General features: G+C 50.5%; 1 protein-coding gene across 3 annotated transcripts in view; it reads left to right on the top strand.

Moving 5' to 3' along the window:
- Nucleotides 1–13,594, top strand: part of CTCFL (CCCTC-binding factor like) — a 30,864-nt gene that overhangs the window by 14,281 nt on the left and 2,989 nt on the right. For all 3 annotated transcript variants that reach the window (XM_013985485.2, XM_013985484.2, NM_001110174.1), the window contains exon 9: nt 9,951–10,074. In XM_013985485.2, the coding sequence (XP_013840939.1) occupies nt 9,951–10,074 (124 nt within the window). The remainder of the gene's footprint in view (nt 1–9,950; nt 10,075–13,594) is intronic.

The following is a 13,594-nucleotide window of genomic DNA, read 5'->3' as shown; positions in this document are numbered from 1 at the left end:
CCTAGATGATATGTGCTTTGCTCTAACTTTATAGAAATTTTAAATTTCCTGAAGTTGACTATTTTTAGGGGGAAACTATCTTTGAAAAGAGGATAGTGGGAGTTCCCGTGGTGACTCAGTGGTAATGAACCCCACTGTATCCATGAGGACACGGGTTCGTTCCCTGGGCTCGCTCAGTGGGTTAAGGATCTGGCACTGCTGTGAGCTGGGGTGTAGGTGGTAGACGTGGCATGGATCTCATATTGCCGTGGCTGTGGCTGTGGTGTAGGCCAGCAGCTGCAGCTCTGATTCAACCCCTACCCTGGGAACTTCCATACGCCACAAATGCAGCCCTAAAAAGCCAAAAAAAAAAAAAAAAAAAGAATTAAAAAAAAACAAAAGCTCGTAGGATAGTTGTGTTTTGGGGGTAGGGTGGGCCAGTTCTGGACTGTTAATGCTGGTGGTTTAAAGTTTCAAATAAAAGGGGTGGCAGTGCTTCCGAAATAGTCATTCATACGGAGTTAAAATTGTAAAGAAGTTGCCTTTTTGGTGGAGAAACAAGAAAGCAGAGAAAAGAGTAAGTCAGCCTCATAGAAGCCCTGAGAACATAAAATCAGAAGTTCTGAAACTTTTCTGTTCAAGAAAGCACCTTTGGAGTTCCTGTTGTGGCTCAGCAGAAACGAATCTGACTAGCATCCATGAGGACGCAGGTTCAATCCCTGGCCTCACTCAGTAGGTTAAGGATCCAGTGTTTGTTGTGAGCTGTGGTGCAGGTCACAGACACATCTCAGATCTGACATTGCTGTGGCTGTGGCGTAGGCCGGCAGCTGTAGCTCTGATTCGACCCCTAGCCTGGGAACCTCCATATGCTGTGGATGCGGCCCTAAAAAAACAAAAGCAAGCAAGCAAGCAAGCACCTTTGGACTTACATCTAGAATATATGAAGGACTTTTACAACTCAATAATACAAAAATAACTACCTTATTAGAAACAGGCCAAAGATCTAAGCATTTCTCCCAAGAAAATGTACAAATGGCCCATAGGTTCATGAAAAGATTCGTCACCGAGGAAATGCACGTCAGAATCACAGTGTGATAGCCATAGAAGCAGCCATGAGGATGGCCGAAGGCAGATAATAAAAGATACGGAAAAATTAGACCTTTGTACATTGCTGGTAGGATTTGTACATGGTGAAGTCGCCTTGCAAGGCAGTGGCAGTTCCTCAAAAAGTTAAACATGGAGTTATCATGTGACCTGGCAGTTCTCTTTTGAGGTGTGAAAACATACGGCCTCACAAAAACGTGTACAGATGTTCACAGCAGCATTATTCATAATAACCAAGAAGTGGAAACTCCCCCAATGTCCTTCAACTAACAAGGAGATAAAACATGGTCCATCCACAGGGTGGAATATTATTCAGCCATGAAAAGGGTACAGGCTATGGTGTGTGTGAACCCTGAAAGAGGTCAGACACAGAAGACCACATGATATGATCCATTTGAATGAAATGTCCAGAAACAGGCAAATCCGTGGAGACAGAAAGTTGATTCGTGGCTGCCAGGAGCTAGAGGGAGGGGACACAGAGGGACTGTTAAGAGTAGAGGTTCCCGAAGTTCCCGTCGTGGCGCAGTGGTTAACGAATCCGACTAGGAACCATGAGGTTGCGGGTTCGGTCCCTGCCCTTGCTCAGTGGGTTAACGATCCAGCGTTGCCATGAGCTGTGGTGTAGGTCGCAGACGCGGCTCGGATCCCGCATTGCTGTGGCTCTGGCATAGGCCGGTGGCTACAGCTCGGATTCAACCCCTAGCCTGGGAACCTCCATATGCCGCGGAAGCGGCCCAAGAAATAGCAACAACAACAACAACGACAACAAAAAGACAAAAAAGACAAAAAAAAAAAAAAAAAAAAAGAGTAGAGGTTCCTGGGAGTTAAGAGTAGTAGGGTTCCTGGGAGTTCCCGTCATGGTGCAGTGGTTAAGGAATCCGCCTAGGAACCATGAGGTGGCAGGTTCGATCCCCTACCTCGCTCAGCGGGTTAAGGATTTAAGGATTCGGCATTACTGTGAGCTGTGTTGTAGGTTGCAGACATGGCTCAGATCTGGCGTTGCTGGGGCTCTGGTGTAGGCCAGTCGCTACAGCTCCCATTAGACCCCGAGCCCGGGAACCTCCATATGCCGAGGGTGCAGCCTTAGAGAAAGGCAAAAAAAAAAAAAAAAAAGAGTAGAGGGTTCCTTTTTGAAATGTTCTAAAGGTGAGTGTGGTGGACGGTTGCAGAATCCTGCAAATAAACCAAAAACCTTGAAGTATACACTTTCAAGGGATGAATTGTGTAGTATGTGAATTAGATCTCAACTAGGCTCTTTAAGAAAATATAGAGGGACTTTCCGGTTCTGTGCGTAAGGAACCTGAACTGAAGTTGCCACTCTTTCGGAACAAGGAGAAAGCAGGACAGAGGGGACAATCGCCAGCTCTTTTAGGATCCTTAGGAGGGGCGAAGACACACGGCAAACCGCTGCTGCCAAGACTGGAGACCCAAAAGGTGTGTGCAGGGCGTCCCTCCTTCCTGAGCAGAGACTTGGAAACAGAGCCTGCTGACGTGGGGGAACTGGGCTGTCATTGACGCATGGCTGCAGGTCAGCGTGCGCAACTCCGAGCGCTCCGATGTGCACGGGATCCGCTCCAGCGGGACCCCCGTGATAGTGTGAGATTTACCAGCAGGAATTTAGCAAGGTCCCCACAGTGAATATCTAAAAAATCTCCTACTTCCTGCAGGGGCAGTGGGGAGGAGCTGGTCCATATTGCCCCAGGGCTCTCAGTCCCAAAGGCTTGCCCTACAGGAAACTGACCAGGAGTTCCTATTGTGGCTCTGTGGGTTAAGAACCTGACTAGGATCCATGAGGATGCGGGTTTGATCCCTGGTCTTCCTCAGTGGGTCAAAGATCCGGCGTTGCTACTGCTCTGATTTGACCCCTAGCCTGGGAACTTCCACAGGCCATGGGTGCGGCCCTGGAAAAACAGCAAAAAGAGGAAACTAGTTAACCAGAGCCTGGCCCACTGGGGTTTTATCAGAGCCTCACTGACATGGAGAAGGAAAATAACCAGCCCGTTCTAGACATTCTGTCCACACCCAACAGAGAAAGGAAAAGAAACTGAGCTCCCGAAAAGGCCGAGACCTAAAAGGCTGCACATCCTGCACTCCCAGCACCACGTTACTGAGGCCTGTTTACGGCAGCCTCTTAAGCAGGACGTCACGCCCAGCTCTCAAGAAAAAAATGCCACCGCATTCCAAACGACAAAAACAACCCCACAATCTGAAGAAACAGAGCAAGCATCAGAACGAGAAACGGGGAGTTCCCGTCGTGACTCAGTGGAAATGAATCTCACAGGCATCCATGAGGGCACAGTTTCGATCCCTGGCCTCGCTCAGTGGGTTAAGGATCCAGCGTTGCCGTGAGCTGTGATGTAGGTTGCAGACATGGCTTGGAACCCACGTTGCTGTGGCTGTGGCGTAGGCCGGCAGCTCCAGCTCTGATTAGACCCCTAGCCTAGGAACCTCCATATGCTGCAGGTATGGCCCTAAAAAGACAAAAAAAAAAAAAAAAAAGGCAACAAAACACAGAAACAACAGAGACGTTGGAATGATCAGACCAGGAGTTTAAAACCACTGTGATTAATGCAAAGGGGCTCTAAGGGGGAAAGGAGGCAGCCCAGAAGCACAGACGGGCCGTGTAAGCAGAGCTGGAAATCCGAAGACAGACCAAAAAGAAATGCTGGAGATCAGTATTATAAGAGAAGTGAAGACGGCCCCGGGTGAACAGCAGGTCCTACTGCGCAGCACAAGGAGCCGCGTTCAACATCTTGTGATAAACCGTATTGGGAAAGAATACAAAAAGAATCTGTGTATATGTATCGTGTGTGTGTGTGTGTGAAACGGAGTCACTTCGTTGTACGGCAGAAATTAACCTTGTAAGTCGACCAGAAGAGCTAAATAAATGGAGAGACATTCCATGTTCATGGATGAGAAACCTCAGTACCGTCAGGATGTCACCGGCAGATTCAGTGCAGCTCCTACCAAAATCTCAGCACGTTATTTTCTGGATTGAGAAGCTGAGTCTAAGGTTTAGAAGAGAGAGCAAAAGACCCAGGAGAGCCTACTTAATACTGAAGAAGAATGAAGTTGAAGGACTGACTCTCCGGCTCCAAGACGTATTCTAACGCTTTGGTGGTAATCAAGACAGGGTGATATTGGTGAAGGAACAGACAGCTCAGTGGAACAGAAGAGAGAGCTCAGAAACAGACCCCCAGAGATAGTCAGCTGCCCTTCGAGAAGGAGCAGCACAAGAGAGAAAAGACCTCCTTTTCAACCAATGGTGCAGGAACCATGGACGTCCACACGAAAAAAAAAAAAAAAAAAAAGAATCTAGACACGAATCTGGACACCCTTCACAAAAATTAACTCAAAATGGGTCACAGACCTAAACGCAAAACACAAAACTATAAAAGGCCTAGAAGATAACATAAGACAAAAAATCTAGATGGCCTTGGTATGGTGGTGACTTTTTTTTTTTTTTCTCGTCTTTTTGCCTTTTCTAGGGCCACTCCCATGGCATATGGAGGTTCCCAGGCTAGGGGTCTAATCGGAGCTGGAGCCACCAGCCTACACCACAGCCACAGCGATGCAGGATCCGAGCCGCGTCTGCAACCTACACCACAGCTCACGGCAATGCCAGATCCTTAACCCACTGAGTGAGGCCAGGGATCGAACCCTCAACCTCATGGTTCCTAGTCGGACTCGTTAACCACTGCACCACAATGGGAACTCCTGGTGGTGACTTTTTAGATAAAACACCAAAGACACAATCCATGAAAGGAGCAGCTGGTAAATTGAGCTCGAATAAGATTAAAAACTTCTGTTCTCTGAAAGCCTTTGTCAGAAGAGTGAGAAGACCAGCAACAGCCTAGAACATAAATGCGAAAGTCACATCTGATAGAAGACTTAATCCAACTTATAAAGAACTCTTGAAACCCCGCAACAAGAAGACAACCCGATGTGCAGATGGCCAAAGGCACACACAGAGGCCTCACCAGAAAAGAACTGCAGAAGGCACGCGAGCGTATGAAGAAGGGTTCCCCATGGGGCGTCATCAGAGAGATGCGGATTAAGACGAGACACCATGACGCACCTACCGAGGTGGCCAGGATCCAGAACGTGGACCAGACCGAACGCCAGAGAGGATGCGGAGCAACCGAAGCTCTCGTTCTTTGCTCCTGGGAGTGCAAAACGCTGCAGCCACCTTGGAAGCCAGTTTGCAAGGTTCATACAAAATTAAATATGCTCGTGCCATACAATCCTGCAGTCAGGCTCTTTGGTATTTACCCAAACGTGTGGAAAGCTTATGTCCACACAGACAGCTGCTCACAGACAGGTATAGCAGCTTCACTCATAATTGCTCGACTTAGAAGTAACCAAGATGTCCCTGGGTAGGCGGATGGATAAATAGACCGTGGGGCATCCAGACACTGGAATATTACTCAGCACTGAAAAGAAATGAGCTGGGGAGTTCCCACTGTGGTGCAGTGGGTTAAGAACCTGACTGCAGTGGCTCGGGTGGTTAAAGGATCCAGCATTGCTGCAGCTGCAGCAGAGGTGGCAGCTGTGGCTCAGATTCAATTCCTGGCCCAGAAACTTCCCTGTGCGGCTGTGGGTGTGGCCATAAAATAACAAAAAAAAATTTTTTTGAATAAATTAAAAAGAAATGAGCTATCAAGCCATGAAAAGACATGCAGGAACTTCATTTTTTATTTATTTTATTTTTTAATTTTTTACTAGATTTACAGTGTTCTGTCAATTTATGTTGCACAGCGAAGTGACCCAGTCGTTCGGACATATGTATATATGTATGTATGTATGTATATTTCTTTTTGTCACATTATCTTCCATCATGTTCCCTCACAAGTGACTAGATACAGTTCCGCATGCTATACAGCGGGATTTCATTGCTTATCCACTCCAGATGCAATCATTTGCATTTACCAACCCCAGACTCCCAGTCCATCCCACTCCCTCCCCCTCCCCCTCAGCAACCGTAAGTCTGTTCTCCAGGTCCATGAGTTTGTTTCTTTCCTGTAGATCGTTTTATTTGTGCTGTGTATCACAGTCCAGATATTAGTGATATCAATATCCTATGGTATTTTCCTCTCTTTCTGACTGACTTCACTTAGTGTGAGAGTCTCTAGTTCCATCCAGGTTGCTGCAAATGGCATTATTGTGTTCTTTTTTATGGCTGAGTAGTATTCCACTGTGTATATGTCCCACATTGTCTTAATCCATTCATCTGCCAGTGGACATTTAGGTGGTTTCCATGTCTTGGCCATTGTGAATAGCGCTGCTATGAACATACAGGGGCATGTAACTTTTTCTTGGAGAGTTTTGTCCAGAAATATGCCCAGGAGTGGGATTGCTGGGTCATATGGTAGTTCTATATTTGGTTTTCCAAGGTGCCAAGACATGGAGCAACTTTAAATGTGCACTAGGTGAAAGAAGCAGTCTGAAAAGACTCCATACTGTATGATTCCAACCATAAGACACCCTGGAAAAGGCAAAGCTACGGAGATAGGAAACCAGTCGGGGGTTGCCAGGGGCTGGGGTTGGAGGAGGAGGAAACAGGCAACGCCCAGAGGATTTGCTAGGCAGTTGTCTCTGCTTCCCTCTCAGTTTTGCTGTGACCCTTTAAACTGCTCTTTACAAAGTTAAGTGCTGAAAGGGGGTTGGGGTCGGGGTCCATGAAGATTCACTGTATGGTTATTTCTGCTTTTGTGTGTGTCATATATAAAATTTTCCATAATAAAAAGAGAGAAGCCGTGTTTGTAAAGCTAAAAAGAACTAAGTGTCTACAAATTAAATAAATGAAAGCTCTTTGGGATATGTGAATCCAGTTGGATTTTTAAAAAGAAAATGAGTCACAAACTTCCCTTCTTTAGCACAGTGGTCCCAGGGTCCCCCCACATCAGAAGGTCGCAGGCTGCCCCTTCCTTCCCAGAAGGATCCTGCTCTGAATTCAGGACCTGGGGAGCCTCCTCTCTCAGAAACATTTCCCCCCCACAGATGCTTGTCATGTTGCTTTGCCCTCTGGGCCCTAAATATCAGTGTGTTTACTTAAAATCTTACCCCACTTACGTTTTCAAGGCTGGATGTGCTTCGTGGGTTCATCCGAAACTAGTATCGGGAGTTCTGTCTGTGTGTGTGTGTGTGTGTGTGTGTGTGTGTGTGTGTGTGTGTCTTTAGAGCTGCAGGTGCAGCATATGGAGGTTCCCAGGCTAAGGGTTGAATCGGAGCTGCAGCTGCCGGCCACAGCCACAGCCACAGCAACGCCAGATCCGAGCCACCTCTGCGACCTACACCACAGCTCACGGCAACGCCAGATCCTTCACCCCCTGAGTGAGGCCAGGGATCGAATCCGCATCCTCATGGATACTTAGGTTTGTAACCCGCTGAGCCACGACAGGAACTCCAGGAGTTCTTTTTTTTTTTTTCTATATATTACTTTAATCATAGATAATAGAGGTTTCTTGCTGCAAACATACATGTTGAACAGTGGCAGTGCTCTATAATTTGAAATTATTTATTTGAAGTTATTTTAAAATCAACATTTAATTAATACGACTCCTTGTTATCAGCCGCTTATATAGGTTTGGAGAACATGGTGAGACGTAAGAGACACTCTCTCCATTAAACTCCTGATCTGTGCAGATTGGCCTGATATTTCGTAAGGAAGACTTTTTATAAAGACTGTCTTCCAGTTTTGCAGAGTTATTTTAAACCATTAGCAGTTGGCACTGCAGATAAAGATTTAGCACGCCTCCGAGAACTGTTTAGATGCGCTCACGCATGTAAGCAGTGATGTACACAGAGCTTGATCTTTGTGCTGACCACGGGAAGAAATCCCCCAAAATGCCCCACCGTATCAATGCCGCTCACAGAACCGCCGCACCTGAGGCGTTCTTCGCCACAAACTCCGCGACATCATGGGGAGATGGGGGGGTGTGGAGACAGACGGCACTTTGCTGGGGGAGGAGCCATTGCTTTGGTCCTATTCATAAAGGAATCCTTGACTCTAAAAGGCTTGGTTTGGAGTTCCCGTCGTGGCGCAGTGGTTAACGAATCCCACTAGGAACCATGAGGTTGCGGGTTCGATCCCTGCCCTTGCTCAGTGGGTTAAGGATCCTACATTGCCGTGAGCTGTGGTGCAGGTTGCAGACACGGCTCGGATCCCACGTTGCTGTGGCTGTGGCGTTGGCCGGTGGCTACGGCTCCGATTAGACCCCTAGCCTGGGAACCTCCATATGCCGCAGAAGCGGCCCTAGAAATGGCAAAAATAAATAAATAAATAAAATAAAATAAAAGGCTTGGTTTATACGTCATCACCTTAGAAACCAGGGGGCGGCACAATATTTTTTTTTTTTCTGAAAAGAGCCAGATCGTTGTACAATGATCATCACAATCCAATTTTATAGGATTTCCAACCCACAACCCCAGCAATAAATGTAATACATTCATTGAGTAATAAAAATAAATAAATAAATAAAAGAGCCAGTAAGTACATATTTCCAGCTTCACAGACCAGTTTCTGCCCCAACCACTCAGGTCTGCCAGTGTGGCCCCAAAGCAGGCTTGGCGGATGTGGCCCACACGACTTCCTTGCCCGGGACAGCTGGCCGGCTAGACCTGCCCCTCTGCCTCAGTGGGCAACCCCTGTGGGGACCGTAAATGGAAGCCCCCCCCCCCCCCCCCCGCTTACCTGTGAAACCTTCCTCCTCCTGCCCAGGCACCAGGATGGTCTGAGCACCACGCTGAAGTCAAGATGCAAATGAGGGGCTCGTTTTCTGTAACTGACCTATTTAATCCCCTGCCACCAGTAGCTTACTTTAGCATATGAACTTTTCAAATAGTGTAAGTATTCTAACTTATTTTAAATCATCCCTAGTGTTCACATAAAAATATATCATTGACTAGGAAATCTCTGAGCTGCCTTTTTAATTCCAAATGTTGTACGGTCTCTTTTTTCTTCTTCTTCTCCTTTTTCTTCTGGCTGCACCGAAGCATGCATAAGTTCCCAGGCCAGGGATCGAACCTGCACCACAGCAGTGACTCGAGCCACAGCAGTGACAACACCAAGTCTTTAACGCACTGAACCACCGGGGGACTCCTGTGGTGCAGTCTTCATATCTCTGTGCATTGTAGGTCAGGAGAAAAGCTGACGGGGCAGTAAAAGTTCCATGGTATGTGGGTGATTTTCATAAAAATCAGTCATACATTTATTTTTTTCCTTTTTTTTAAGTTTTATGGAAGTATCGTTGATTTATAACATTTGATGATGTCTGCTGTGCAGCAGGGTGGCCCAGTTACACATGTACACACAGATACATTGAATTTTGGGTGTGACATCAGGCCTCACTTTGGAGATAGACACATTCAAGAAAAATTAATTTCGGAGTTCCCTCTGGTGGTTCAGTGGGTTAAGAACCCAACTGGTATCTATGAGGATGCAGGTTCAATCCCTGGCCTCGTTCTATGGGTTAAGGATCCAGCGTTGCCATGAGCTGTGGTGTAGGTTGCAGAGGTGGCTCAGATCTGGTGTTGCCATGGCTGTGGTGTAGGCCGGCAGCAACAGCTCCGATTCGAACCCTAGCCTGGGAATTTCCATATGCTTTGAGTGCGGCCCTAAAACGCAAAAATAAGTTAATTAATTTTGTCTTCTCATTGACTTGTCCATGGTTTTAAAAATATTTAAAATCCGGGTTTTGTCTAGAACTACACACGACGGAAAGGGTCACCCCTTTTTAGTTGTCTTTTTGTACAAGGTCGTGCAAAGTACTCGCCCCTCCCGGTTTCCCGTCCCTTTAGCCGTGGGTTTTCCGTGCCATCCCCAGTGACGCCAAGTTTCACGGTGCTCTGTGTCATTTCTCCGGCAGAATAACATGAAGAGACACTCAGAGAAGTGTGACTCGGAGCAGGAAAAGCCGGCCCCCTCGGAAAAAGGAAGAAGAGTGAAGAAGAGAAAGCCGGCCGTCCCGAAAGAGGCAGCCACGCAACACGGTACCTCGTCGTAAACGGGGCGGGTGCATTTGACCGTTTTCTCGTTGTTGGGAAAGTGGGAGCGATGGCGGGGAGCAGGCGGGCCTGGGGCCCCGGCGGGTCCACACCTCCCGTCACCCAGGTCCTGGCGGGACACGGTCGAGGTGGTGGCCTGACCCTGTGCCTGGTGGAGCTGCTGGGCTCCCGGGCCATTTCCTGGGGCTGCTGCCACAAGTGACCACACACTGGGTGGCTTAGAACAACCTAAGTTTATCTTCTTCCAGTTCTGGGGGCAGACACCCTAAATCAAGGCATCAGCAGGCGGCTCCCTCTGGAGACTCAGGAAGGGGGTGGGGGTCCATCCTCGCTTTTCCTGGCCTCTGGTGGCCCAGGCGCCCTTCGGCCTGAAGCTGCATCACCCAGTCTCCGCCTCCGTCTGCACGCAGCCACCCGCCCCTTTTGCATCTCGCCTCTTCTGTCCTTCGTAGACACTTGTCATTGGATTTAGGGCCTGCCTGGAAAATCCAGGGCGATCTCATCTCAATTATACCTTCAAAGACCCGTCTTCCAAATAAGGTCACGACCCCAGGTTCAGGCGGTTAGGATGTGGTGTTGGGGGGGCTGCCGTTGACCCCACTCCGGCCTCAGGGAGCAGACGTGCGTCCCCAGGTGTTAACACAGAGGTTGTCCTTGTCCTGGGGACCCTGTGCGGGACAGCCTGCTGCACAAGGGGCAGCCCCGACTCCAGGGCTGCTGTCCTCTGTAGTTGCTGTTCCTTTCGGAGGAGAATCTTGGGCCTTGTGCGTAATCAGAACCAGGCAGCCTCACAACAAAGACGAAGCCAAAACGTTTGCATGGCAACCGCGTCTTTACAATTCCCTAGATTTCAATTCCAGCCCCAACCCTGGACGTGGGGATGTTCCCACAGGCAGCGCTCAGCCTGCTCCTTCCTCAAGGCTTGTCACCTAAAGTAGAGGACGCCCGGTTGAATTTGCAGTTCAGATAAACCATGAATAACTTTGTCGTGTGAGTATACCCCATCGCTCTCTGGGATAGACTCATACCGAGCGGTAATTCCCTGTTTATCTGACACTCAGGTTTAATTGGGCATCTTGCGGCCCTTCCCCGCCCCTCATTAAATAACAGTCCTCATGCCAGACTCCCTGGCTCTTTTCCCATGTCTCACCCGCCTGGCCACGCTCGAACCAGGAGCCAGGCCTGCTGGGCAGGTGACCGGCAGGACCAAGGGGTCTCCTGTCAGGTAGGACCCACAGTTCATTTCTGGAGCAGCTTGCTGTCTCTGCAGGAGTCCCACAGAGAGCGCCCGCAGTCCCTCTCCTGAGTGCAGCCCCACGCTGCCCGCAGGGAGAGAACTGAGGGGCAGGGGGGACCTGCCCCGACCCCCAGGCCAAGGAGGGCGAGGCTGTGGCTGGAAAGCAGGGGGGACCATCCTTATGCACCAGCACCCCTACCCAGCTGGGGCTCCAGCTTATCCATCTGCAGCCTCACATCCGCCCACCTGTTTGTGGGGTGACGTCAGAAGAAAAGGGGTCGTCACAATAACGGGCATAAAATCACGAATCCAGCCTGGACTAGGTTGTCTTTGTGCGGAAAGTGTCATAAAATACCTGTTCTCATCGTTTTTATGGAGGAATGGCCCACGGAAGTCTGGCCGCCTCCAAGGAGCCCATGGCATCTCTGCCTGGGTCTGTCCCTCCCACTCACCCCTCCGCGTTTCTCGTCTCCCTCCCCAGCAGCCACCTTGTCGGGGTCAGCCTGATCCTTCCGGCCAGACTGAAACAGGCTTGTGTCTTGAGAAAAACAAAAACACCGGCAGGACTCCCAGCTGCACGTGGCTCCCTCTCACTCCCGCAGACTCGCCGGGTCTCCTCTCACCCGGCCTGCCCTGCCTGCCCCTTGTGGCCCCATCACGCCACCCGGGGTCCCTGCGATCTGCTGGCCTTTCCCTGCTCCCCGCAGCCCTTGCACAGCTGACCCGACATCTTCACCTCCCACCCCAGCTCAGCGGACAGCTTCCTCCTGGCGCTTCTTCGGCCCCTCTGGCTGCCCTCACTCCCTCCGCCTCTTCTAAACACAGCTGCTCCCGCCCGTCTCCCCCTCCGCAGTCAGCCTGGTGACCAGAGAGGATCGCCGCCCCAAGCCCCACACCTGCACCCATGCCCACACGTGCCTCATGTCCACACCTGCACCACGTCCACACCTGCACCACGTCCACATCTGCACCACGTCCACACCTGTGCCCACGCCCACATCTATATCCACACAGCCACACCTGTACCCACACCTAAACCTGCGTCTACACCAGGCCCACACCCTCTTGTGTGGCTTCAGTTCCTCCAGGCGGGTCCCGGATGGTCTGGGGCCAGGCCCAGAGACTCTGCAGACAGGGAGCGAATATTCAGTGGCCTGGGGCGCATCTCCCCTCAGTTGTCTCAAGCTCCCTCCATCCACAGCTGAAGTCTGGACACCTCCCACCCCCGGCCTTGTTCTCTCCTCATCCCTGACCCACACAGCTTGCACTGGCAGCTCCCTCTCACCCACACCCGGAGACCGCCGGTCCCACGCTTCAGACCCTGCACGGCTGAGGCCACCCCTGCCTCCCCCCCGGCCAGGACATCCTCCAGCAGCGCCTCTCCTGGGGGGATATCGGGACTCTCCGTCCTCATCACCCACCCTCTGCAGCTGCTTCCCTGACCACCCACTGCTCCAAGCCCAGGAGCCCAGGCGCTGCGTGCCCACTGGGGCCCCCGCCATGTGGGTCCCCCTTCCCAGCCAGGCCAGGCTCCCCCTTTCCTGTGCCTGGAATTCCTGGGTGACTGTGCCCCAGATCCCCGAGGTCGTACCTGTGCACCCCTGAGATCTCAGCTCTGACCCCCAACTAGCTTGCCCCCGACCCACGCAGGTACCCAGGACTGTGCCTCTGCTTTACAAACCCTGGCCTGGGCTGGATTTCACGTTCTGACCCTTGGGCAGGTGCCTGTTGCACCTGTGCCCCTGGAAGGTGGGCTTGGCCATTGGGTCCCCAGCTCCTCCCACCAGGCTGGCGTTGGTGTGGCTTCATTCGCCTCTTGTTAAATAAACCAGCGAATAAGGAGCACAGTCCTTTCTTGGCAAAGACAAACTGGTGAAATGGACTCAAATCCTTCAGCTCTAAAGAGACCCCGAGGCCAGGATCCTAAGACGTCCATGTGAACGTGAGCCTTCTTGGCTCGTTAAACACCCAAGGGCCCCCTCTTGATACCCACATGCAGTGTTTTCTCTTAATTGATACTGAAGCCCCTAAGCACTTCGTGCCCAGATCTACCTGAGTAAGACTAGCCTCTAGCAGTGGGCTGCGGAAGGTCTTGAGGGAGTGGCCCTCAGTTGGTGTCCATTCTGCTGGGGCGCAGCGTTCAAGCACCAGGACTTCACCTGCACCCACATCCGCACCTGCACTGCATCCACAGCCTCCGCTGTCGCCCAGCAGCCCCTCGCCCTTGTTCATCCTGAGCTGACATCTCCTCAGTGTGCTCCCTAGATG

Source organism: Sus scrofa, chromosome 17 (genome assembly GCF_000003025.6).
Source record: "Sus scrofa isolate TJ Tabasco breed Duroc chromosome 17, Sscrofa11.1, whole genome shotgun sequence".
NCBI lineage: Eukaryota > Metazoa > Chordata > Mammalia > Artiodactyla > Suidae > Sus > Sus scrofa.
The sequence above is the reverse complement of the archived record's forward strand: the minus strand, read 5'-3'. Positions and strand labels throughout refer to the sequence as shown.